This window comes from Oncorhynchus mykiss, chromosome 28 (genome assembly GCF_013265735.2).
Source record: "Oncorhynchus mykiss isolate Arlee chromosome 28, USDA_OmykA_1.1, whole genome shotgun sequence".
In the NCBI taxonomy this organism is placed as follows: Eukaryota; Metazoa; Chordata; class Actinopteri; order Salmoniformes; family Salmonidae; genus Oncorhynchus; species Oncorhynchus mykiss.
The window spans coordinates 40,655,848-40,683,799 of NC_048592.1; the positions used below are offsets into that span (position 1 = coordinate 40,655,848).

A 27,952-nucleotide genomic window follows, 5' to 3' on the forward strand; every position below is an offset into this window, starting at 1 on the left:
TCGATGGGGCTGTAGTGGAGCAGGTTGAGAGCTTCAATTATTATGTTTGCGTATTTTTCTAGCAGTATATCATGAAGATATCTTGTTGATGTGGTTATGTTTTCTGGCATCACCGTACTGTCTATTCTCTTTAATGTCCCGTACTGTCTATTCTCTTTAATGTCCCGTACTGTCTATTCTCTTTAATGTCCCGTACTGTCTATTCTCTTTAATGTCCCGTACTGTCTATTCTCTTTAATGTCACCGTACTGTCTATTCTCTTTAATGTCCCGTACTGTCTATTCTCTTTAATGTCCCGTACTGTCTATTCTCTTTAATGTCCCGTACTGTCTATTCTCTTTAATGTCCCGTACTGTCTATTCTCTTTAATGTCCCCGTACTGTCTATTCTCTTTAATGTCACCGTACTGTCTATTCTCTTTAATGTCCCGTACTGTCTATTCTCTTTAATGTCCCGTACTGTCTATTCTCTTTAATGTCCCGTACTGTCTATTCTCTTTAATGTCCCGTACTGTCTATTCTCTTTAATGTCCCGTACTGTCTATTCTCTTTAATGTCCCGTACTGTCTATTCTCTTTAATGTCCCGTACTGTCTATTCTCTTTAATGTCCCGTACTGTCTATTCTCTTTAATGTCCCGTACTGTCTATTCTCTTTAATGTCCCGTACTGTCTATTCTCTTTAATGTCCCGTACTGTCTATTCTCTTTAATGTCCCGTACTGTCTATTCTCTTTAATGTCACCGTACTGTCTATTCTCTTTAATGTCCCGTACTGTCTATTCTCTTTAATCTCTCTCGATGGTGTGCCGCTGTAGAACCTTTTGAGGATCTGAGGACTCGTGCCAAATCTTTTCAGTCTCCTGAGGGGGAATAGGTTATGTCACGCCCTCTGGGGTATCGTTGAGTGTAGAGGTGGATAAGATGAGAAAAAATATTCCTGGTGTTTGTGACACCCACCATTTGGTGAGACACAGACCCGGAAGAAATGGGGAAAGGGAGTATACCCTGTCTGTCTTGTTGAGCTTCGACATGGAGTTTCTACCTGGTAAGGTCAGTATATTAGCTATTTGGTGAGGGTGTTTGTTCCGAACCTGCTACGGGGCTTTAGGTGCCAAGGATTTGGACATGTAGCAACAGTATGTAGAAGGGAGGTCCCAGGATGTGGAAAGTGTGCAGGAGGTCATAGTCAGAGGAAGTGTGAAGTTGGGGTTGAGAAAGCACTGTGTGTAAACTGTGAATCGCCTATGTAGCTGGGGGTCTGAAGTGCCCTGTACTAGAGAAAGAGACAAGTTGAGATTGCCAGAGTTCGAGTGCGGAAGAAGGTTTCATATGCTGAAGCAGTAAGGAAAGTAGAGGATAGCTCAAGGATGAAGGATTTGATTGGGAGCCCCCCATTGAGGCCTGAAGAGAGAGATCCAGAGAAAATGAATTTTAGTAAGGTTGAATTTCATGCATTTATAACCATGGTAATCAACTGCACTGCATTGATGGAACGGAAATCACAGAAGATAGATGTGGTAGTTGCAGCAGCAGATAAATATTTGGATGTGAAAGATTTCAGTGCAGAAGATCTACAGGAAGTTGAGAGAAGGGGTTCAATCCTGCCATGCTGACGGCCTCGTGTAGGCTCGTTTAGGGCCAAATAAATGGTAGGTACAATAAAAAATGTTCCCTCATTTTTTAAGTATATATATTATAATTATGTTGTTTTTTTACAAAATGTGCAATCTGCACTCTGACCTGCGATGGGCAGCAATATACAACACAGCGTTCAGTCCGCCGGGGAAATGCACACGAAGAAGAAGAAGTTGGTTGTCAGTCTGAGAGTAAATAACCGTCAACTGGTCGCTGGCTGGAGATTTCACGTTTATCCTTGAAGGAAAGTACGTTGCATTCGTGGTGAATGAGTAGGTAAAGGACAATGGTCGTACTATAAGCGTCGTTAGCTAACTAACTACCCACAGATAGTTTTGCTACTAGCGAATGTTAATGGTTTGCTAGCTGGCTTAAAAACACCGAAGTAGCGTTAGCTACCTCAAGGGAGGCGGTTTTTGCATGTCACGAAATGGTTGCCTCATACCCTAGCAAGCAAATCCACTGTCTGTGTAATGTTAGCTATTTTAGCAAAAAAAAATGGTAACTTTACTAACTAGTTCACTACTAGCCTCTGCCGTTTCAATATTTATTTTTTAGCTACGTTAGCTCACATGACCTGCTGCACCTGCAACTGTTTTAAGTTAGCAACTTTAAGTTGAACTTACTAACACTGGTTAGTAGTGTTAACTAGCTGACGTTTAGCGTAGCAACATCACTAGCTAGCTATCTAGCTAACGTTAGTCTGTCGTCTTCTGTTTTCCCCCAGATCTCTTGGGACGGTTTAATTCCTCCGGTTAGGGGTGTTTTAAAACTAGCGGTATGTTCGGGAAGAAGAAGAGGGCTCCTTTGCCAAAGGGCCAGGGCGCAGCTGCAGCCAAACAGGTGAGAGGGACACATCACCTGTGTGTGTGTGTGTGTGTGTGTCACAACGTAAAATGACAACGAGGAGGCTGGCTGGCTAACCTCTCTCTTACACACACACTAGCTATCCAATATCACCATTCACCTTCCTTGGTTCCAGATGGGTTTGTTTGTGGACTTCAACCCAGAGGAGATGACGCAGGACATGGATGATCCGACCGTGGATGATGCTGATCTAGAGGCAGAGTTATCAGCTCTCACTGGGGGCAAGCCTGCTGGAGGGAGACTAAAGCAGAAAGGTAAGTCTTCACACACTGTGTTGTACTCGTGGTTGAGGCAGGTAGCCTAGTGGTTAGAGGGGCGGCAGGTAGCCTAGTGGTTAGAGGGGCGGCAGGTAGCCTAGTGGTTAGAGGGGCGGCAGGTAGCCTAGTGGTTAGAGGGGCGGCAGGTAGCCTAGTGGTTAGAGGGGCGGCAGGTAGCCTAGTGGTTAGAGGGGCGGCAGGTAGCCTAGTGGTTAGAGGGGCGGCAGGTAGCCTAGTGGTTAGAGGGGCGGCAGGTAGCCTAGTGGTTAGAGGGGCGGCAGGTAGCCTAGTGGTTAGAGGGGCGGCAGGTAGCCTAGTGGTTAGAGGGGCGGCAGGTAGCCTAGTGGTTAGAGGGGCGGCAGGTAGCCTAGTGGTTAGAGGGGCGGCAGGTAGCCTAGTGGTTAGAGGGGCGGCAGGTAGCCTAGTGGTTAGAGGGGCGGCAGGTAGCCTAGTGGTTAGAGGGGCGGCAGGTAGCCTAGTGGTTAGAGGGGAGGCAGGTAGCCTAGTGGTTAGAGGGGCGGCAGGTAGCCTAGTAACCGAAAGGTTGCAAGATCGAATCCCCGAGCTGACAAGGTAAAAATCTATCGTTCTGCCCCTGAACAAGGCAGTTAGCCCACTGTTCCCCGGTAGCCCGTTAATTTAAATAAGAATTTGTTCTTAAATGACTTGCCTAGTTAAATAAAGGTCAAAGAAATAAAAATACAAGAACTATACAGCTTTCAGGAAGTATTCATACCACTTGACTTTCTCACCCATCTACCCACAATACCCCATAATGACAAAGTGAAAACATGTTTGTAGAAATTGTAGCAAATTTATTTGAAAATAAGTACGTAAATATCTCCTAAGTATTCACACCTTTGGTGCCGATTTTTAAAGCTTTGAGTCTTCTTGGGTATGTCTATCGGCTTTGCACATCTGGATAAAATCATTTTTATTCCATTATTCTTTGCATATTTCTCAAGCTCTGTTATTAAGTTAGATGGGGAGCGGCGGTCTTTCCGTAGATTTTCAATAGGATTTATGTCTGGGCTGTGGCTGGGCCACTCAATGACGTATACATTCTAGTTCTGTAGAAATTCCAGCGTTGCTTTGGCTGTATGCTTGTGGTCATTGTTCTGTTGGAATGTAAATCTTTGCCCCAGTGTAAGATTGTTTGCACTCTAAAGCAGGTTCTCATCATGCATTTGGCTGAATTTGGCTCCATTCATTATTCCCTTCTATCCTTACTTGTGTCCCAGAACCTGCTGCTGAAAAGCATCCCCATAGCATGATTCTGCCACCACCATGCTTCACGGTAGGGATGGTGTTAAATGGGTGATGAGCTGTGTCTGGTTTTCTCCAGACAGCACTTTTCATTCAGGCTCAAGAGTTCAATTTGTCTCATCAGACCACTGAATATTTTGCCTTATGCGCTGAATTTTTCACGTTCCTTTTTTTGCAAACTCCTGACATGCTGTCATGTGCCTTTTTCTCAGGGGTGTCTTCAGTCTGGCCACTCCCCCCATAAAGTCCAGATTGGTGAAGTGCTGTAGAGACTGTTGTCCTTCTGGAAGTTTCTCCCATCTCAGCCAAGGAACTCTGTAGTTCTGTCAGTGATCATTGGGTTCTTGGTCACCTCCCTGGCCAAGGACCTTCTTGCCCGGTTGTTCAGTTTGGTCAGACAGCCAGCTCTAGGCAGAGTCTGAGTAGTTCCATATTCTTCCCTTTTCCCAGTAATGGTGACCGCTGTGCTGTTTGGAAACTTTCAACGTACTAGAAACTGTTTTATACCCTTCCCCAGATATACTGTATGCCTAATCGCACTTCTATCTCTGATCTACGGACAGATCCTTGGACTTCATGGTTTTGTGTCTGACATGTCAACTGTGGGACTTTTTTATATATATATATATGAGACAAGTGTTTGTTTTTTTTTTCAAAATCATGTTCAAACAATTGAATTGGCAACAGGTGTACTCGATGGAGATGAGGTATTGTGTGTAGATAGATGGGTGACTTAATTTGTTTTTATTTAATCCATTTTGATTTCGGATTGTAAACACAAGAGGATGTGTAATAAGTCAAGGGGTATGAATACTTTTTGAAGGCACTGTATCTCTACTTTAATGAGATACAATTTTATTTTTTTATTTTGCGATTAAATCCACATTAGGGAACAACGCCACTGTTCACCCCCACTGCCTTCATTGTTTTTGTTTTTGTTGATGAACGGAGGTGAGGAGCGTCCAGCAGTGTGGTAAAAACATTACTCTTTGAGGGTCATAGGTCATCCTTGTGATTACGTCTTAAAAAAAAAAAAAATCACAAGATGGAACCCCCCCCCCCCCCCCCCCCATGTTAATTTATAATATTTATCCCACTGATTACGCCATTGATATGTGTCTCTGTCCTAGCCCCCTTACCTATGGAGAATATAGCCAGAATGGCAGAGGAGTGTATGAAGGATATATACGATGATGATGATGATGATGATGATAACCTGGAAGAGGATGAAGATTTACTGGTAACTGTTTGGGTTTATTTCAATCTATTTTTGATCATCTTTTACTTATTGTGTGTGTGCGCGACTCGCTGTGTTGCGTTGAACCTATGGTAAACATGTTCTGTTTGTGCCTGACTGTTACTATGTTACCAGGCTGAGCTGCAGGAAGTGGTGGGTGACGAGGAAACGGAGGATCATGTGACACCCACCTCCACGGAAGAGCCTCCGCAATCCCCACCCCAGGTAAACTAACATGACATCACCTGCCTATACAAACAAATACACTGAGTTGTATCCTGCAATTCCTGCGTGTGACTTTTTAGTTACCTGTGTGTATGAAATACTGAAGCATTAATGGGCTTGTTACTCACGTCTCTAATCAGAGCATTGTCAACTACATGCAAACAGCACTTACATTTCCCTTCTCAACAGACTCTGGCAAACAAGTGGAGTGAGATACTATTTTTACAATAGTGACGTGTGAATCCTCTTTCCCTTATGTGACTAATGTTGTTGTGTCCGTTTGAAATGGCTCAAGTTAATAGTAGCACATGAAATGGACTGCTTGTGTTAGATTGTGTACAGCTATAATGTTGATGCCTATGCTGTGATAATGTGCTGCAACATTCGGACGTAGTCTTGGCAACCCGGGTTTACGTTGGGACGTGGTCTTGGCAACCCGGGTTTACGTTGGGACGTGGTCTTGGCAACCCGGGTTTACGTTGGGACGTGGTCTTGGCAACCCGGGTTTACGTTGGGACGTGGTCTTGGTAACCCGGGCTTACGTTGGGACGTGGTCTTGGCAACCCGGGCTTACGTTGGGACGTAGTCTTGGCAACCCGGGCTTACGTTGGGACGTGGTCTTGGCAACCCGGGCTTACGTTGGGACGTAGTCTTGGCAACCCGGGCTTACGTTGGGACGTGGTCTTGGCCACCCGGGCTTACGTTGGGACGTGGTCTTGGCCACCCGGGCTTACGTTGGGACGTGGTCTTGGCCACCCGGGCTTACGTTGGGACGTGGTCTTGGCAACCCGGGCTTACGTTGGGACGTGGTCTTGGCAACCCGGGCTTACGTTGGGACGTGGTCTTGGCAACCCGGGCTTACGTTGGAACGTAGTCTTGGCAACCCGGGCTTACGTTGGGACGTAGTCTTGGCAACCCGGGCTTACGTTGGGACGTAGTCTTGGCAACCCGGGCTTACGTTGGGACGTAGTCTTGGCAACCCGGGCCTACGTTGGGACGTAGTCTTGGCAACCCGGGCTTACGTTGGGACGTAGTCTTGGCAACCCGGGCTTACGTTGGGACGTAGTCTTGGCAACCCGGGCTTACGTTGGGACGTAGTCTTGGCAACCCGGGCTTACGTTGGGACGTAGTCTTGGCAACCCGGGCTTACGTTGGGACGTAGTCTTGGCAACCCGGGCTTACGTTGGGACGTAGTCTTGGCAACCCGGGCTTACGTTGGGACGTAGTCTTGGCAACCCGGGCTTACGTTGGGACGTAGTCTTGGCAACCCGGGCTTCTGTTGGGACGTAGTCTTGGCAACCTGGGCTTCTGTTGGGACGTAGTCTTGGCAACCCGGGCTTACGTTGGGACGTAGTCTTGGCAACCCGGCTTACGTTGGGATGTAGTCTTGGCAACCCGGGCTTACGTTGGGACGTAGTCTTGGCAACCCGGGCTTACGTTGGGACGTGGTCTTGGCCACCCGGGCTTACGTTGGGACGTGGTCTTGGCCACCCGGGCTTACGTTGGGACGTGGTCTTGGCAACCCGGGCTTACGTTGGGACGTGGTCTTGGCCACCCGGGCTTACGTTGGGACGTAGTCTTGGCAACTCGGAAGGTCACATGCAGTGCCTTGGGAAAGGGTTGAATATGTATTACATGTTATTGGCTACCCCATAATGTCAACGTGGAATTATGTTTTGGGATTTTTTTTAGTATTTTTTTAATTAACTTATGTTGGCTTGACAAATAATTTTAACGATTAAAAATGTGCTAAATAAGTCCCATAATAAGTTGCATGGACTCACTCTGTGTGCAACTAATCGTGTTTAACATGAGTTTTGAATGACTACCTCATCTCTGTACCCCCCACACATATACAATTATCTGTAAGGTCCCTCAGTTGAGCAGTCATTTTAAAAACAGATTCAACCACAAAGACCAGGGAGGTTTTTCCAATGCCTCACAAAGAAGGGCTCCTATTGGTCGATGGGGTTTAACAAACAAACAAACAAAAAAACAGAGCATTAATTGAATATCCCTTTTGAGCATGGTGAAGTTATTAATTTACACTTTGGATGTGGTGTATCAATACACCCAGTCACTACAGGCGTCCTTCCTAACTCAGTTGCTGTAGAAGAAGGAAACCCCACGTTTTCACTCATTTATGCCGTATTTTGTATAGATGGGAGAAAATAAATGTAACACATTTTGAATGGTCTATTACACAATAAAACATGTGCAACGAGTCAAGGGGTATGAATACTTCTTGAAGACGGCACTGTAACCTGCATTTACAATACTTCACAGTACACGTGAACACTGAATGATCAAACTTGGTGGTTGTTCTTATCATCAGTTAGCTCCTCCTGCGGTACCCGGCAGTCTGCAGCACACCTTGGAGGAGAGACTGAGTATGTACCGGACAGCTGTCGCCCACGCCAAGGCCTCAGGGGAATCGTCTAAAGCACGGAGATACGACAGAGGGATCCAGGTGGCGATGCTAATTTGTAGTTCACTATAAACTCTCTCTCATGTCCTGTTGTGTTTTTAGTGTAGAGCTGGAGCGAAAGCATGTACTCCTTGTTGCTTTCCAGAGCCTATATTCACAAAGCTTCTCAGAGTAAACGCTGATCTAGAATCAGTTTGCCCTTTTTTTTAAATAAAAATTATAATTAATAAGATCATATGGTCAGGAAGGACCTGATCCAAGATCAGCACGGTCTACTACGCTGAGACAATTTGCTAATGGTTCTAGCAGGAGGATTTGACCCCCCCCCCCCCCCCCCTCGAATCTAAAGTCCAAAAACCTTTCTTGTCCTGTCTCCTTATCTCTGTGCTTCTCCACAGAGCCTGGAGTCCATGCTGGTCTCATTGAAGAAGGGGAGGAAGGTGGATGAGGCTGACATCCCCCCACCTGTAGCTGGTGGAGCCCCAACCTCCACCGCCCCCCCACGACGTGCTCCTCCCCCTCCACCCTCTGGTCTTGAACCTGAACCGACACCTCCACAACAGCAGGGGGAGCCAGAGGCTGCTGCTCCTGCTGAAATGTTACCCGTACCTGTCTCACCTGAGGCAGTATCACCCAGCAGTGAGGAGGAGCTGTCTATCTCCACCCTGGCCACTGTCAGCAGCCATCCTAGCACTGAGGGAGAGGAAGAGACTGGACAGGCCAGCACAGGTCACACAGGAAGTCAATCATTTAATGATTGTAGCTGTTACTTAGTCAATCATTTCGATCAACTTATTTTTTTACCATGTAGGCTCCTGAAATTTACCACAGATTAGATAAATGATAACAGTAAACAAGAATCACCTGCCTCCAACCAAATGAATGTTACATTTGTTTGTCTACAGGAGGTTCACTGCACTCCTGGGATGTGGTTGCTGTGTTTCTCTACACCTCTTGGGATGTGGTTGTGATTGCTGTGTTTCTCTCTGTGTGTGTGTGTGTTCTCCTCTGATCCCACAGTAGGCGAGGCCACGAAGGCGATGCTGTTAGGCAGACAGAGAGAGTATAAAGTGGCGGCTCTGAAAGCCAAGCAGCAAGGAGACATGGAACAAGTCAAACTCTACTTCAGGACCAGCAAGGTCACTCACTGTTTTATGTTTTTGGGATCAAAAAGTGTTGACATTTTAAAGAAGAGCTTAGGCTCTTCCAGGAATTTTATTTTTTTATTTGACCTTCATTAAACTAGGCAAGTCAGTTAAGAACAAATTCTTATTTTCAATGACGGCCTAGGAACAGTGGGTTAACTGCCTGTTCAGGGGCAGAACGACAGATTTGTAGCTTGGGGATTTGAACTTGCAACCTTTCGGCTACTAGTCCAACGCTCTAACCACTAGGCTATCCTGCCGCCCTGCCGAATAAGCTAGGGGGGGTAATGTATTATCTTAGGCTCTTCCAGGAGTAAGCTAGGGGGTAATGTATTATCTTAGGCTCTTCCAGGAGTAAGCTAGGGGGGTAATGTATTATCTTAGGCTCTTCCAGGAGTAAGCTAGGGGGGTAATGTATTATCTTAGGCTCTTCCAGGAGTAAGCTAGGGGGGTAATGTATGATCTTAGGCTCTTCCAGGAGTAAGCTAGGGGGGTAATGTATGATCTCTTGGGGATGAGCCTGGTCAAGGTTTTGTGGTCCATCCTCTATGTACAACTCTGGCAGTTATCTGACTAAGTGATGCATGGAGATTCTTAACAGCAGCTTTGTCGCCTACTATATCATTTGGAGGAGATATGTTCTGTGTGTTCACTTGGGCAGCTGGAGGAGAGATGTTCTGTGTGTTCACTTGGGCAGCTGGAGGAGAGATGTTCTGTGTGTTCACTTGGGCAGCTGGAGGAGAGAGATGTTCACTTGGGCAGCTGGAGGAGAGAGATGTTCACTTGGGCAGCTGGAGGAGAGAGATGTTCTCTGTATTAAACTAGGGCAGCTGATCTGTGTGTTCACTAGGGCAGCTGGAGGAGAGAGATGTTCTCTGTGTATTAAACTAGGGCAGCTGGAGGAGAGAGATGTTCTCTGTATTAAACTAGGGCAGCTGGAGGAGAGAGATGTTCTCTGTATTAAACTAGGGCAGCTGGAGGAGAGAGATGTTCTCTGTATTAAACTAGGGCAGCTGGAGGAGAGAGATGTTCTCTGTATTAAACTAGGGCAGCTGGAGGAGTTGTTTGAGTCCATCTGTGTCTCTTCTGCTTCCGTTCTCTTTGTCCTGTTCCTCACTGAGGCCCTGGAGTTATCTGAGGCATGCAAAACATGTAGGAAGTCAACAAAGACTGCCATTGTGATATCTTGTTGTTGTCTGTGTTTTTGGTTGCAGAGGTTTGACGCGGTGATCGAAGCATTGGAGAAGGGGCAGGAGGTGGACCTGAGTTGCCTGCCACCCTCACTATCCTCGGGTAAGGAGTGACCACAGGGCTGATCTGAAATGGCACCCTATTCCCTATGTAGTGCACTACTTTAGGCCAGAGCCCTATCAGAACCATTGCATTATATAGGGAATGGAGCCATTTTGGAAAAATATGGCGTCAAAGTTGTCCGTCTCTAAGATGTTATATATTTTTTATATTTGATTCGTCATAATTTATCATCCGTTGCTCTGTCTTTAGGGGTCATCTCGGCCTTATCTGGCCCAGAAAAAGAACCCGTTCCTGGACAGACCTCAAGCCCCAATCCCCCTGCCTCCACACCTCCAGCCCCCTCTGCTGTCCCGGCCCAGCCTAAAGACGTTCTGGAGGCCCTGGAGCAGCGGAGAGACCGGTATCAGGAGGCCTGCGCCCAGGCCAAAGCCAGCGGAGACGAGCGCAAGGCCCGCATGCACGAGCGCATCGCCAAGGTAACGCCTCCTAAGACTTAACCTTAACTGTGTAGAACAACCAATAACTTTCTATTTGTACTCTGTGTCTTTAAAAAAAACTGTTTATCACAAAGTACTTAACTCTTAAGTCTCGAGACTCCATCAAAAATCGCCTTTTCATTTGTCCGTCTGCATGTCCAGCCCTTATATTTATCTTCATATTGAAGTGTTGTTGTTTTCAGGAGAACCAGGACTACAAGTACAACACATAATCCGTTTCATTCATGAGTGTTTTAAATTGACAAATGGCAACAACAACATGCCTAATCTAAAACCTGACACTGTCCTGGGGTCTCCTATGAGCTTCCATGTAGAAGACCCCCTTCTAATGACGCTTGTGTGAGGTCATAGACCAAAACATGTTACGTGTCTCAGCTTTTCAGAGATTACTTTTGAATAGTTTTGTAGCTCAAATCATTCTGACATTTTTGTTTAAAAAAAAAGAAGACCCAATCCCGGTTCCCTTCGTGATCAGCCATTATCTCTAGCGCAGCCCCCGTTAATCACGAAGATGGCTGGGGGTCTGCAGATGGCTGGGGGTCTGCAGATGGCTGGGGGTCTGCAGATGGCTGGGGGTCTGCAGATGGCTGGGGGTCTGCAGATGGCTGGGGGTCTGCAGATGGCTGGGGGTCTGCAGATGGCTGGGGGTCTGCAGATGGCTGGGGGTCTGCAGATACAGAAGAAATAAACCGATCCAATGTAGCAGAAACACAATGTTTTTTAAAGGGGGTCAAAGTCCAAAACGTGGCAGCGGTACGATGGGACTGAATCCATGCCTAAATCCTTATCACCTTTGACCTCTGGTTATTAGAGGACTATGATATGACCCATGACCTGTTCCCACAGCAATACCAGAGTGCCATCCGCACCCACAAAGCAGGACGAGCTGTCAACTATGCTGAGCTGCCTGTCCCCCCAGGTGAGTCCTGTACATCACGCTGTCTCACTACAGGAACCGGATATAGACTAGTGTCCTGTCCAGGGGGTGTCCTGTACATCAAGCTGTCTCACTACAGAAACAGGATATAGACTAGTGTCCTGTCCAGGGGGTGTACTGTACATCAAGCTGTCTCACTACAGGAACCGGATTTAGACTAGTGTCCTGTCCAGGGGGTGTCCTGTACATCAAGCTGTCTCACTACAGAAACAGGATATAGACTAGTGTCCTGTCCAGGGGGTGTCCTGTACATCAGAAACAGGATATAGACTAGTGTCCTGTCCAGGGGGTGTCCTGTACATCAAGCTGTCTCACTACAGAAACAGGATATAGACTAGTGTCCTGTCCAGGGGGTGTACTGTACATCAAGCTGTCTCTCTACAGAAACAGGATATAGACTAGTGTCCTGTCCAGGGGGTGTACTGTACATCAAGCTGTCTCACTCTACAGAAACAGGATATAGACTAGTGTCCTGTCCAGGGGGTGTACTGTACATCAAGCTGTCTCTCTACAGAAACAGGATATAGACTAGTGTCCTGTCCAGGGGGTGTACTGTACATCAAGCTGTCTCACTACAGAAACAGGATATAGACTAGTGTCCTGTCCAGGGGGTGTACTGTACATCAAGCTGTCTCACTACAGGATATAGACTAGTGTCCTGTCCAGGGGGTGTCCTGGTACATCAAGCTGTCTCTCTACAGGAACAGGATATAGACTAGTGTCCTGTCCAGGGGGTGTACTGTACATCAAGCTGTCTCACTACAGAAACAGGATATAGACTAGTGTCCTGTCCAGGGGGTGTACTGTACATCAAGCTGTCTCACTACAGAAACAGGATATAGACTAGTGTCCTGTCCAGGGGGTGTCCTGTACATCAGAAACAGGAGACAAGCTCTAGTAATGTTAGCTACTGAATGTAAAAACAGATCATTTATTGTAGTTGTAGCATTAGTTGTGTATAAACAATATAGATATTTTTTTGTAGTTATGTTTGTGTGATCCAATCAGAATGATGTATCTGCATCCAACAGGGTTTCATCCAATCCCTGGCCAGGAGGGGGGGGCGGGAGCTGAGCAGGGATTCGCTGCCATGCTGGAGGCAGCCAATAAGCTGGCATCTGAGGAAACCATAGTGACAGGAGAGGAGGAAGGAGAGAATGAGGAGGTAAACTATTTCTTTCCTTCCAATATTGTGCACTAGAAACCACCTTATTCTCATATAGAGCACAACCCAGGCCTATCCCTGTGTGGGAAAGGGTTAGGATACCTAGTCAGTTGTACAACTGAAATGTGTCTTCCACATTTAACCCAACCCCCGTGAATCGGAGAGGTGTAGGGGGGCTGCCTTAATCGACATCCACGTCATCAGTGCCCGGGGAACAGTGGGTTAACCGCCTTGTTCAGGGGCAGAACTAAATATATTTACCTTGTCAGCTCGGGGATTCGATCCAGCAACCTTTGGGGCAAAAGTAGTAAATAGGGTGGGATTTGAGACATAGGGTTAGTGTGTTGTTTGACTGTGCTCCTATCCACAGAGCAAGCCTCCTGTTCCTGAGAAGTTAAAGAAGCCCATGTTGGCTGTTCCGCCCACGACCCAGAGGCCCAAGAGGAGCACCTCTCCCTCTGCAGACAGGACCCACCAGAGAGAGACCCTGTCTGCTACAGGTCAGACCCTAGCCCCATCTCTAGCCCCCTAGCCTCTAGCTCCATCTCTAGCCCCCTAGCCTCTAGCCCCATCTCTAGCCCCCTAGCCTCTAGCCCCATCTCTAGCCCCCTAGCTTCTAGCCCCATCTCTAGCCCCCTAGCTTCTAGCCCCATCTCTAGCTCCCTAGCCTCTAGCCCCATCTCTAGCTCCCTAGCCTCTAGCCCCATCTCTAGCCCCCTAGCCTCTAGCCCCATCCCTAGCCTCTAGCCCCATCTCTAGCCCCCTAGCTTCTAGCCCCATCTCTAGCCCCCTAGCTTCTAGCCCCATCTCTAGCCCCCTAGCCTCTAGCCCCATCTCTAGCCCCCTAGCCCCATCTCTAGCCCCCTAGCCTCTAGCCCCATCCCTAGCCTCTAGCCCCCTAGCCTCTAGCCGCAACCCTAGCCCCCTAGCTTCTAGCCCCATCTCTAGCCCCCTAGCCTCTAGCCCCCTAGTCCCTAGCCTCTAGCCCCCTAGCCTCTAGTCCCATCTCTAGCACCCTAGCCCCCTACCCTCTAGCCCCCTACTCTCTAGCCCCCTACTCTCTAGCCCCCCTAGCCTCTAGCCCCCTAGCCTCTAGTCCCATCTCTACCCCTTAGCCTCTAGCCCCATCCCTAGCCTCTAGCCCCCTAGCCTCTAGCCGCATCCCTAGCCCCCTACCCTCTAGCCCCCTACCCTCTAGCCCCCTACCCTCTAGCCCCCTACTCTCTAGCCCCCCTAGCCTCTAGCCCCCTACTCTCTAGCCCCCTACCCTCTAGCCCCATCCCTACCCTCTAGCCCCCTACCCTCTAGCCCCCTACCCTCTAGCCCTACCCTCTAGCCCCCTACCCTCTAGCCCCCTACCCTCTAGCCCCCTACCCTCTAGCCCCCTACTCTCTAGCCCCCCTAGCCTCTAGCCCCCTAGCCTCTAGTCCCATCTCTACCCCCTAGCGTCTAGCCCCTTAGCCTCTAGCCCCATCTCTAGCCCCCTAGCCTCTAGCCCCATCCCTAGCCCCCTAGCCTCTAGGCCTCTAGCCGCATCCCTAGTCTCTAGCCCCCTAGCCTCTAGCCCCCTAGCCTCTAGCCCCCTAGCCTCTAGTCCCATCTCTAGCACCCTAGCCCCCTACTCTCTAGCCCCCTACTCTCTAGCCCCCTACTCTCTAGCCCCCCTAGCCTCTAGTCCCATCTCTACCCCCTAGCGTCTAGCCCCTTAGCCTCTAGTCCCATCTCTACCCCCTAACGTCTAGCCCCTTAGCCTCTAGCCCCATCTCTAGCGTCTAGCCCCATCTCTATCCTCTAGCCTCTAGCCCAACTCTAGCCCCCTACCCTAGCTGGTGCTCTAAATGTCGTGACCTCCACGGTCCTAGCTTTTTTTCCTCTGCATTGTTGGATAATGGGCCGTATGCATGTCACTGTTCGTCTACACCTGCTGTTCACCAAGCATGTGACAAATACTATTGGGGGAAAAACAGACTAGCATACTTACCGGTTAACTCCCCGACTACGGCCAATCAAGAGAAGAGATGACAACCCCAGTCCCTGTCACTACTGTAACAGGACAACTGTCATAAACAGTTATGACAGTCTTGAGCAAATCACCACAGATCATCCCCTATACCCCAACATCGTGTACTACTGTGGTCGACAGCGGTGTTCTATATAGGGAATAGGAAGTCATTTCAGAAACACGTTGTTCTTCTCCTCCCCTACAGCGCTACAGCAGTTGGACTTTGTGGAGGGACGCAGGCAGCAGTACGTGAAGGCAGCGTTGCAGGCCAAACAGAAGAACGACATGGACGCAGCCAGAACCCTGCTCCGTACCGCCAAGGGTCTGGAGCCGCTCATCGACGCCGTCAAGGCAGGCAAACACCTCGACATCAGCAAGGTGAATTTTCGCGACTTGGATTGGAACCATTTAGTCTTTTACGTAGCTCGACCGGTCGTTACATCCAACCTGGTGAAAGTTACAAACTGACACTTACATTTTTAAAGGGTAGGCTAATGTAACTGATATGAGAAACATGGCCCTACCAATTTGAAAAATGTTCTGCTGCCTAGATGAGAACATAACTAGGCCTGACACTGTTCTGTTTTGAGAAATGATTTATTCAGATTGTTTGTGGCTTGGTAACAATGTCATTGTGCAGCAGGTCATAGTTCTGGTATTTAAAAAAAATAGACAATACTATTGTATATCAACAATGTTTGGCTGGGAAGGTGGGTCATTCCAGACGTACCTTTTAGTAGGAAGGAACTACAATCCTCTACCTCTGTGGTGGAACACCTTGTCTGTCTGTGGTGTTCTCTAGGTGCCGTCGCCCCCTGGTGACGAGGATGAGGACTTCATCCTGGTTCATCACAGTGAAGTCCAGATCTCAGAGAAGGCAGATGAGGTCTACACTCAACTGGCCAAGATGCTCAAGGAACAGTACGAGGTACTAATTATCAACTGCTTGTTAGATAATGAAAGGACAGGGTTTTTTCACATGCCTCCAAACTCAAAGGCTAGCCAAATAGAGAAGTGTGGAGATGTTAACACTCAGGAGCCCAGAGGAAACCCTTCTATATATATTGTCCTCTGCTGCTGTTCTGCATTTATTAGTATTTATTATGGTCTGCTACTATACTGACATAAAGTATTTATTATGGTCTGCTACTATACTGACATAAAGCATTTATTATGGTCTGCTACTATACTGACATGAGTCATGAAGTATTTATTATGGTCTGCTACTATACTGACATAAAGCATTTATTATGGTCTGCTACTATACTGACATGAGTCATGAAGTATTTATTATGGTCTGCTACTATACTGACATAAAGCATTTATTATGGTCTGCTACTATACTGACATGAGTCATGAAGTATTTATTATGGTCTGCTACTATACTGACATGAAGTATTTATTATGGTCTGCTACTATACTGACATGGGTCATGAAGTATTTATTATGGTCTGCTACTATACTGACATGAGTCATGAAGTATTTATTATGGTCTGCTACTATACTGACATGAAGTATTTATTATGGTCTGCTACTATACTGACATGAGTCATGAAGTATTTATTATGGTCTGCTACTATACTGACACGAGTCATGAAGTATTTATTATGGTCTGCTACTATACTGACATAAAGTATTTATTATGGCCTGCTACTATACTGACACGAGTCATGAAGTATTTATTATGGTCTGCTACTATACTGACATGAAGTATTTATTATGGCCTGCTACTATACTGACATGAAGTATTTATTATGGCCTGCTACTATACTGGCATGAAGTATTTATTATGGCCTGCTACTATACTGGCATGAAGTATTTATTATGGCCTGCTACTATACTGACATGAAGTATTTATTATGGTCTGCTACTATACTGACATGAGTCATGAAGTATTTATTATGGTCTGCTACTATACTGACATAAAGCATTTATTATGGTCTGCTACTATACTGACATGAGTCATGAAGTATTTATTATGGCCTGCTACTATACTGACATGAGTCATGAAGTATTTATTATGGTCTGCTACTATACTGACATGAAGTATTTATTCTGGCCTGCTACTATACTGACATGAAGTATTTATTCTGGCCTGCTACTATACTGACATGAAGTATTTATTATGGCCTGCTACTATACTGACAAAGTATTTATTATGGCCTGCTACTATACTGACACGAGTCATGAAGTATTTATTATGGCCTGCTACTATACTGACACGAGTCATGAAGTATTTATTATGGTCTGCTACTATACTGACATGAGTCATGAAGTATTTATTATGGCCTGCTACTATACTGACATGAGTCATGAAGTATTTATTATGGCCTGCTACTATACTGACATGAGTCATGAAGTATTTATTATGGCCTGCTACTATACTGACATAAAGCATTTATTATGGTCTGCTACTATACTGACATGAGTCATGAAGTATTTATTATGGCCTGCTACTATACTGACACGAGTCATGAAGTATTTATTATGGCCTGCTACTATACTGACATGAGTCATGAAGTATTTATTATGGTCTGCTACTATACTGACACGAGTCATGAAGTATTTATTATGGCCTGCTACTATACTGACACGAGTCATGAAGTATTTATTATGGCCTGCTACTATACTGACATGAGTCATGAAGTATTTATTATGGCCTGCTACTATACTGACATGAGTCATGAAGTATTTATTATGGTCTGCTACTATACTGGCATGAAGTATTTATTATGGCCTGCTACTATACTGACATGAAGTATTTATTATGGTCTGCTACTATACTGACATGAGTCATGAAGTATTTATTATGGCCTGCTACTATACTGACATAAAGCATTTATTATGGTCTGCTACTATACTGACATGAAGTATTTATTATGGCCTGCTACTATACTGGCATGAAGTATTTATTATGGCCTGCTACTATACTGGCATGAAGTATTTATTATGGCCTGCTACTATACTGACATGAAGTATTTATTATGGTCTGCTACTATACTGACATGAGTCATGAAGTATTTATTATGGTCTGCTACTATACTGACATAAAGCATTTATTATGGTCTGCTACTATACTGACATGAAGTATTTATTCTGGCCTGCTACTATACTGACATGAAGTATTTATTATGGCCTGCTACTATACTGACATGAGTCATGAAGTATTTATTATGGTCTGCTACTATACTGACATGAAGTATTTATTATGGCCTGCTACTATACTGACATGAGTCATGAAGTATTTATTATGGTCTGCTACTATACTGACATGAAGTATTTATTATGGTCTGCTACTATACTGACATGAGTCATGAAGTATTTATTATGGTCTGCTACTATACTGACATAAAGCATTTATTATGGTCTGCTACTATACTGACATGAAGTATTTATTATGGTCTGCTACTATACTGACATGAAGTATTTATTATGGTCTGCTACTATACTGACATGAAGTATTTAGTATGGTCTGCTACTATACTGACATGAGTCATGAAGTATTTATTATGGTCTGCTACTATACTGAAAGTATTTATTATGGTCTGCTACTATACTGACATGAGTCATGAAGTATTTATTATGGCCTGCTACTATACTGACATGAAGTATTTATTATGGTCTGCTACTATACTGACATGAGTCATGAAGTATTTATTATGGCCTGCTACTATACTGACATAAAGCATTTATTATGGTCTGCTACTATACTGACATGAAGTATTTATTATGGCCTGCTACTATACTGGCATGAAGTATTTATTATGGCCTGCTACTATACTGGCATGAAGTATTTATTATGGCCTGCTACTATACTGACATGAAGTATTTATTATGGTCTGCTACTATACTGACATGAGTCATGAAGTATTTATTATGGTCTGCTACTATACTGACATAAAGCATTTATTATGGTCTGCTACTATACTGACATGAAGTATTTATTCTGGCCTGCTACTATACTGACATGAAGTATTTATTATGGCCTGCTACTATACTGACATGAGTCATGAAGTATTTATTATGGTCTGCTACTATACTGACATGAAGTATTTATTATGGCCTGCTACTATACTGACATGAGTCATGAAGTATTTATTATGGTCTGCTACTATACTGACATGAAGTATTTATTATGGTCTGCTACTATACTGACATGAGTCATGAAGTATTTATTATGGTCTGCTACTATACTGACATAAAGCATTTATTATGGTCTGCTACTATACTGACATGAAGTATTTATTATGGTCTGCTACTATACTGACATGAAGTATTTATTATGGTCTGCTACTATACTGACATGAAGTATTTAGTATGGTCTGCTACTATACTGACATGAGTCATGAAGTATTTATTATGGTCTGCTACTATACTGAAAGTATTTATTATGGTCTGCTACTATACTGACATGAGTCATGAAGTATTTATTATGGTCTGCTACTATACTGACATGAGTCATGAAGTATTTATTATGGTCTGCTACTATACTGACATGAGTCATGAAGTATTTATTATGGCCTGCTACTATACTGACACGAGTCATGAAGTATTTATTATGGTCTGCTACTATACTGACATGAGTCATGAAGTATTTATTATGGTCTGCTACTATACTGACATGAGTCATGAAGTATTTATTATGGTCTGCTACTATACTGACACGAGTCATGAAGTATTTATTATGGTCTGCTACTATACTGACACGAGTCATGAAGTATTTTTTTTGACAGTTAAAAATGGATTAAATGTTTTTTCTCACCCATCTACACGCAATACCCCATAATGACAAAGTGAAAACAACATGTTTTTTAGCAATAAAAAAAATCTAATACAGAAATCAAATTTACATAACTATTCACACCCCTTCGTCAATACATGTTAGAATCACTTTTGGAGGGCCTCTCGGGTGGCGCAGCGGTCTAAGGCACTGCGTCGCATCACTACAGACCCGGGTTCGATCTCAGGCTGTGTCAGCCGCGACCGGGAGACCAATGAGGCGGCGCACAATTGGCCCAGCGTCGTCCGGGTTAGGGGAGGGTTTGGCCCAGCGTCGTCCGGGTTAGGGGAGGGTTTGGCCCAGCGTCGTCCGGGTTAGGGGAGGGTTTGGCCCAGCGTCGTCCGGGTTAGGGGAGGGTTTGGCCCAGCGTCGTCCGGGTTAGGGGAGGGTTTGGCCCAGCGTCCGGGTTAGGGGAGGGTTTGGCCCAGCGTCGTCCGGGTTAGGGGAGGGTTTGGCCCAGCATCGTCCAGGTTAGAGGAGGGTTTGTCCGGCCCGGGATGTCCTTGTCCCATTGCGCTCCAGCAACTCCTTGATGCGGGCCAGGCGCATGCACGCTGACATGGTCGCCAGCTGTACGGTGTTTCCTACACATTGGTGCGGATGGCTTCCGGGTTAAACGAGCAGTGGGTCATGTTTCAGAGGACGCTTGTCCCTCGACCTTTTGCGTCTCCCAAGTTCGTAGGGGAGTTGCAGCAATGGGACAAGACTGTAACTACCAATTTGGATATCACTGAAAAGGGTAAAAAGTACCAAAGAAAACAATTATAAAACAAAGATTCACTTTTGGCAGGGATAACAGCTGAGTCTTTCTGGGTAAGTCTCCAAGAGCTGTACAAACCTGGATTGTACCATACAGTGCCTTGCGAAAGTATTCGGCCCCCTTGAACTTTGCGACCTTTTGCCACATTTCAGGCTTCAAACATAAAGATATAAAACTGTATTTTTTGTGAAGAATCAACAACAAGTGGGACACAATCATGAAGTGGAACGACATTTATTGGATATTTCAAACTTTTTTAACAAATCAAAAACTGAAAAATTGGGCGTGCAAAATTATTCTTCACAAAAAAATACAGTTTTCTATCTTTATGTTTGAAGCCTGAAATGTGGCAAAAGGTCGCAAAGTTCAAGGGGGCCGAATACTTTCGCAAGGCACTGTATTTGCCCATAATTCATTTTTAAAAGTTCTTCATACTTTGTCAACATGGTTGTTGACCATTGCTATTCAACGATTTATGTGTTGCTATATATTTTTAAGTCTAAACTTTCTCGGCCACTCAAGCATTCACTGTCTTCTTGGTATGTAGATTTGGCCTTGTTTTTTAGGTTATGTCCTGTTGAAGGGTGAATTCATCTCTGTGTCTGGTAGAAAGCAGACTGAACCATGTCATTCTCTAGGATTTTGACTGTACTTAGCTCCATTCTATTTTATTTTTATCCTGAAAAACTCCCCAGTCCTTAACGATAACAAGCATACCCATGACAGGTTGCAGCCACCACCAATGAATCATTTTATTTTTCTCTCTGTCTCCTGTAGAAGTGCATGACTTATTCCAAGCAGTTCACTCATCTGGGTAACATCGCTGAGACCACCAAGTAAGAGACCGTCTTCATCGTAGCATCCTGTACACGCCTAGCCTGTCCCTAGCCTGTCCCTAGCCTGTCCCTATGAATGGGAAAACCACACACACAAAACAGAAAATACATGGACTAATTAACATGCATTATACAACACCAACTGATACACACACACAGACACACACTTCAACACGCGTCATTCTGGCGTTGTGGTACTGATGTTCTGCCCGTTGTGTGTGTGTGTCGAGGTTTGAGAAGATGGCAGAGAGTTGTAAGAAGAGTCTGGAGATGTTGAAGCTGTCCCAGTCGAAGAGACTGGACCCTCCTAAACATCACTTTGAGGAGAGGACATACCACACCGTCAGGTTGTCGTCTCTCTCTCTCTCTATCTATCAGTATATATCTCTCTCTCAATCAGTATATATCTCTCTCTCGTTCTTCATCTCACTCTTCTGTGTTATCCTATCAATTCAGTTTGCTTTATTGGTATGACGTAACAATGTACATATTGCCAAAGCTTATTTTGGATATTTACAATATAAAAAACCTGTCTCTCTCTCTAGGATCTTCCCAGAGCTCAGTAGTACAGAGATGGTGGTGGTGGTCGTCAGAGGGATGAATCTGCCTGCTCCTTCAGGTAACATTGACCACTCTGTATCCTTCCTGTATTATTCCTATAGTCCCCTGTGTCTCCCTGTGGTGGTGGATCAGCTCCCAGGTATTGAGTCAGTGGTCGGTCCTCTCTTAATGTCTCTCTGCTCCTCGTCTCTCCCCGGGTATTGAGTCAGTGGTCGGTCCTCTCTTAATGTCTCTCTGCTCCTCGTCTCTCCCCAGGTATTGAGTCAGTGGTCGGTCCTCTCTTAATGTCTCTCTGCTCCTCGTCTCTCCCCGGGTATTGAGTCAGTGGTCGGTCCTCTCTCAATGTCTCTCTGCTCCTCGTCTCTCCCCGGATATTGAGTCAGTGGTCGGTCCTCTCTTAATGTCTCTCTGCTCCTCGTCTCTCCCCGGGTATTGAGTCAGTGGTCGGTCCTCTCTTAATGTCTCTCTGCTCCTCGTCTCTCCCCAGGTATTGAGTCAGTGGTCGGTCCTCTCTCAATGTCTCTCTGCTCCTCGTCTCTCCCCAGGTATTGAGTCAGTGGTCGGTCCTCTCTCAATGTCTCTCTGCTCCTCGTCTCTCCCCGGGTATTGAGTCAGTGGTCGGTCCTCTCTTAATGTCTCTCTGCTCCTCGTCTCTCCCCGGGTATTGAGTCAGTGGTCGGTCCTCTCTTAATGTCTCTCTGCTCCTCGTCTCTCCCCAGGTATTGAGTCAGTGGTCGGTCCTCTCTTAATGTCTCTCTGCTCCTCGTCTCTCCCCGGGTATTGAGTCAGTGGTCGGTCCTCTCTTAATGTCTCTCTGCTCCTCGTCTCTCCCCAGGTATTGAGTCAGTGGTCGGTCCTCTCTCAATGTCTCTCTGCTCCTCGTCTCTCCCCAGGTATTGAGTCAGTGGTCGGTCCTCTCTCAATGTCTCTCTGCTCCTCGTCTCTCCCCAGGTATAGCTACCAATGATCTGGATGCCTATGTCAAGTTTGACTTCCCCTATCCCAGCACGGTGAGTTAGTGGGCTACTGTTCAGTTTACCAACCTGTTCTTGGAGACATTCATTTGCACGTATTTGTTCTAATCCAACATGAGCACACCATATTCACCATAGTCCACTAATCGTCAAGCACAGGTGTGCTGTGCTCCAGCTATAGTATGCCTATGGATGGTTGGTCTGAGAAGGCCTGTGTAGTAGCAGAACCCATCGTCTCTGTTTGAACTGTCTGTCTGTCTCTGTGTTGATCTCAGGAACAACCCCAGAAACACAGAACGGCCGTGGTCAAGAACACCAACTCCCCAGGTAACGCCCAGGACCGTGATGTCTGTGGTGTGTCTGTGAAATAGCTTACCCCATTTCCTGTCGTCTCTCTGTGCCCCAGAGTTCAACCAGGGCTTCACTCTGAACATCAACCGGAACCACAGAGGCTTCAGGAGAGCGGTCCAATCGAAAGGACTCAAACTGGAACTGCTACACAAAGGGTACGTCTGACACACACACACACACACACACACACACACACGTCCAAACTGGAACACGACCGTGTGACCCCAGGACGAGTGGAAGTTGTTTTTGATCCTTTTCGAGTGTAAGTGATGAGCGAGGTCTTTGTGTGTGTGTGTCATGTGACAGGGGTTTCCTGCGGAGCGACAAGCCTATCGGGACGGCCCACATCAAACTGGAGAAACTGGAGACCGAGAGTGAAGTACGAGAGATAGTGGAGGTAAGGATGACGTGGAGAGAGATGGTGGCGGTACGATTTGCCTCCGCCAATCGTTCACAAAACAACAGAATGCAGCACCCGACTGAAGAGAGAAGAGACAACCAATTTGCTAGTTCTAGAATCGGCGTGCGCTCTGGGAAGACAGCGGTAGGGTGCAAAGGCAGTTTGCTAGTTACAGCTCAAGAAGCAGCACATTAAGGTCCTGGAGTGGCCTAGCCAGTCTCCAGACCTTAATCCCATAGAAAATCTGTGGAGGGAGCTGAAGGTTCGATTTGCCAAACGTCAACCTCGAAACCTTACTGACTTGGAGAAGATCTGCAAAGAGGAGTGGGACAAAATCCCTCCTGAGATGTGTGTAAACCTGGTGGCCAACTACATAGAAACGTCTGACCTCTGATTGCCAACGAGGGTTTTGCCACCAAGTGTTAAGTCATGTTTTGCAGAGGGTCAAATACTTATTTTCCCTCATTAAAATGCAAATCAATTTTGACATGCGTTTTTCTGGATTTTTGTTGTTATTCTGTCTCTCACTGTTCAAATAAACCTACCATTTAAAATTATAGACTGATAATTTCTTTATCAGTGGGCAAATGTACAGAATCAGCAGGGGATCAAATACCTTTTCCCCCTCACTGTATAGTGGCCACTATATAATAGAGCAACAATAGAATGGCTGTTTCATTCTATTTCTACTTTAAGATGTTTTTTTTCCCCAAGTGCAATATTTAGGTGTGTGTGGTCACGCTTTCTTTTATAAAGGCTGCCGCGGTAACGGGCGTTGTATTATAAAGGCTGTCGCGGTAACGGGCGTTGTATTATAAAGGCTGTCGCGGTAACGGACGTTGTATTATAAAGGCTGTCGCGGTAACGGACGTTGTATTATAAAGGCTGCCGCGGTAACGGGCGTTGTATTATAAAGGCTGTCGCGGTAACGGGCGTTGTATTATAAAGGCTGTCGCGGTAACGGGCGTTGTATTATAAAGGCTGTCGCGGTAACGGGCGTTGTATTATAAAGGCTGCCGCGGTAACGGACGTTGTATTATAAAGGCTGCCGCGGTAACGGGCGTTGTATTATAAAGGCTGCCGCGGTAACGGGCGTTGTATTATAAAGGCTGTCGCGGTAACGGACGTTGTATTATAAAGGCTGCCGCGGTAACGGGCGTTGTATTATAAAGGCTGCCGCGGTAACGGACGTTGTATTATAAAGGCTGCCGCGGTAACGGGCGTTGTATTATAAAGGCTGCCGCGGTAACGGACGTTGTATTATAAAGGCTGCCGCGGTAACGGACGTTGTATTATAAAGGCTGCCGCGGTAACGGACGTTGTATTATAAAGGCTGCCGCGGTAACGGACGTTGTATTATAAAGGCTGCCGCGGTAACGGACGTTGTATTATAAAGGCTGCCGCGGTAACGGACGTTGTATTATAAAGGCTGCCGCGGTAACGGGCGTTGTATTATAAAGGCTGCCGCGGTAACGGGCGTTGTATTATAAAGGCTGCCGCGGTAACGGACGTTGTATTATAAAGGCTGCCGCGGTAACGGGCGTTGTATTATAAAGGCTGCCGAGGTAACAGATCATGTTCTTTGTTGTATAATTAGTTAACCTGCATTTCCTCCAAGCAGGGATTTAGTTTTTTTTGCAGTATATTTTGGAACACGTTTCCTCTTTTCCTACTCCTCTGTGGTTCTGGAACAGGAGCGTCTTCATCATGATACTGAAAGAAAATAATAGCAATCTATATTTTCAAAAGTATGTGAGTCATGTTCATATTTCACAACCTCCGCCTGTGGACGTCGGGCCCTCATACCACCCTCACGGAGTCTATTTCTGACCGTTTGAGCAGACACATGCACATTTGTGGCCTGCTGGAGGTCATTTTGCAGGGCTCTGGCAGTGCTTCTCCTTGCAAAAAGACGGAGGTAGCGGTCCTGCTGCTGGGTTGTTGCCCTCCTACGGCCTCCTCCACGTCTCCTGATGTACTGGCCTGTCTCCTGGTAGCGCCTCCATGCTCTGGAAACTACGCTGACAGACACAGCAAACCTTCTTGCCACAGCTCTCATTGATGTGCCATCCTGGATGAGCTGCACTACCTGAGCCACTTGTGTGGGTTGTAGACTCTGTCTCATGTTACCACTAGAGTGAAAGCACCGACAGTATTCAAAAGTGACCAAAACATCAGCCAGGAAGCACAGGAACTGAGAAGTGGTCTGTGGTCCACACCTGCAGAACCACTCCTTTATTGGGGGTGTCTTGCTAATTGCCTATAATTTCCACCTGTTGTCTATTCCATTTGCACAACAGCATGTGACATTTATTGTCAATCAGTGTTGCTTCCTAAGTGGACAGTTTGATTTCACAGAAGTGTGATTGACTTGGAGTTACATTGTGTTGTTTTAAGTGTTCCCTTTATTTTTTTGAGCAGTGTATATAATTCATGTAAAAATGTGTGCCAATGCCGCTTCAGCAGACTGCCGTTTTTTGAGTTGATACTTTTTCCCCGTAAGGACCAGTTTGATTTCAGACAACAGTAGAATGTTCATGATTTTAATGCCAAAGACGGTATGATGAAAGGAGGGTGTTTTTGTAGTTTTTAAGGTTAGCTGAATTATTAGACACATTCATGACTAGATCAGGCTTAGTTACCAGCAATACCCTTCAGATGTGTAAAGGAAAGGCAGAACAAAGCTGGCGGCATGGTAAATGTAACGTGTTTTTTTTTTCACGTTGGTTTGAAAGGAATATGAGAACTGTTTTGGTTGTGTGTTTTTAGTGATACTATGTTTTGTACTACAGGTGATGGATGGCCGTAAGCCTACCGGAGGACGTGTGGAGGTCAGGGTTCGTCTGAGGGAGCCTCTGAGTGGACAGGACCTTCAGACAACCACAGAACGCTGGTTAGTTCTGGACCAGTCACAGGTACACACACATTTGTAGTAACTGTTCTCTTTGGAGCCTTTCAAGGCCAACGTGTGGGTTCCTCTGTCAGGCCCTGGAGTTGTAGTGTGATTGTGGCCCAGACACTCAACCTCTGGTTGGTCCTCCCAGGTTCTTCTCTAACTGCTGCTCAGCTGGGGACAACTAGGAACACTTTAAAAAGGTAGGTGAACTTCCTCTCCACGACAAGTTAAAATAGAAACCCAAGTGATCAACACAATGACCTTTTCTATCTCACAGATGATAAACGCTCCCGTTGTCCTCTGATGAAGATTATGACGGGATGCTGATGAAGAGGAGGATGTTGTCGTGGCTGGCCTGTTTAGTCTTCCAGGGTTCTGGCAGTCCGACACAGTCAACACGGGTCTTTTTAGCTTGTAAACATTTTGCACACAGAGTGATGGAGCTTCTCTTCACTCTGGGGGTGGGGGGAAATGGGCTCCATGTTTAGCTAACCTTAAAATAACATTGTCTGGGATTCAAACAAAAGGAGACTTCTCCAGGTCATTATTTCCCCCCCTGAGCTGATTTCTGAGTCCTAGTTCTATACCCTGCTGATTTTGAAAGACAGCGACGTAGTTAGTCTCTCTCTCTAATATATTATTCACCTATGCACTTATTCTACCAAAGTAATCACTGTTGCTGTACGATGCTGCATATTTCAATTGCCTTGAATATCTGCCCTACTGTTAATGATCACAATAATAATGTGTGATGAGAACTTGCATTGCTCAAAAAAGTAATTATTTGCTACAATGTTGGTTGTTGTTCCCAGGACTGTTTTGTTTCTATTCACTGGCGCAGTTATAGGGCAGGATTCAACCCTGATTTAGATCCCCTGTTTTAGAGCAGCTTGACATTGTTTTTGAAAGGGAATGTGATCCCCACATACGTGGTGACATTACCCTTTTTTTTTTTAAAAGCTGCATTGTCGACTAGAGCGTAGGGGGGGGGGGGTTGAATCCCGGCTCTAATACCAGAACAGGATCATGTTCACGCTCACACCACACGTGGACATGACTGAATTTACAGATGTCTAGGCTACCACTGCTACTGGATGTTCGAAGGCAAATTGGTCAACTGACACAAGCATGTCATAGGTACTCTTAAGGTGTCGTAAGGCTACATAGCTCTTGTGACCGTGTCACACTTTTGAGGTGGATAGTAAAGATCTGATCTCGACCCTCTGTTCCCTATGGGGCCCTGGTCAAAACTAGTGCACTGAATCGGGATTATGGTGCTGTTTGAGAAAGATGTCATTTATGTTGGGGTTGTTTCGTGTTTTAAATTGAAGAGACTCATAAGTTTACACTTTATAGCTGTGATCCTCCGTACACACATCTGTGAGTTGGGCTCAGCTGAGCTTTTAGCCATGAACATTTTTTTTTGTCTGCGTGTAAATCAAAGTAGTATTTTATGAAGTGGTAATTTTAAAAATGCTTA

The 27,952-nt window shown here is 45.7% G+C and overlaps 1 protein-coding gene across 5 annotated transcripts; it reads left to right on the top strand.

Moving 5' to 3' along the window:
• The first annotated feature begins 1,629 nt into the window (after window positions 1-1,629).
• On the top strand, window positions 1,630-27,423 carry cc2d1b (coiled-coil and C2 domain containing 1B). 5 transcript variants are annotated; one of them, XM_036966865.1, is made up of 26 exons: window positions 1,631-1,648; window positions 1,753-1,882; window positions 2,362-2,477; window positions 2,617-2,755; window positions 5,155-5,264; window positions 5,397-5,486; window positions 7,822-7,956; window positions 8,313-8,643; window positions 8,935-9,053; window positions 10,274-10,352; window positions 10,563-10,789; window positions 11,657-11,729; window positions 12,779-12,912; window positions 13,283-13,412; window positions 15,120-15,292; window positions 15,717-15,842; window positions 21,232-21,290; window positions 21,521-21,637; window positions 21,836-21,909; window positions 22,803-22,861; window positions 23,101-23,152; window positions 23,232-23,331; window positions 23,483-23,573; window positions 26,369-26,491; window positions 26,621-26,672; window positions 26,750-27,423. In XM_036966865.1, the coding sequence occupies exons 3-25, from the start codon at window positions 2,415-2,417 to the stop codon at window positions 26,630-26,632; spliced, it is 2,616 nt and encodes an 871-aa protein (XP_036822760.1). In that variant the 5' UTR covers window positions 1,631-1,648; window positions 1,753-1,882; window positions 2,362-2,414; the 3' UTR covers window positions 26,633-26,672; window positions 26,750-27,423. The 5 variants fall into 5 exon arrangements, with proteins under 5 accessions (XP_036822762.1, XP_036822760.1, XP_036822759.1 ...); XM_036966867.1 differs by lacking the exon at window positions 1,753-1,882 and having other exon boundaries at window positions 1,630-1,648; XM_036966864.1 differs by lacking the exon at window positions 1,631-1,648 and having other exon boundaries at window positions 1,755-1,910.
• The last annotated feature ends 529 nt before the right edge of the window (window positions 27,424-27,952 follow it).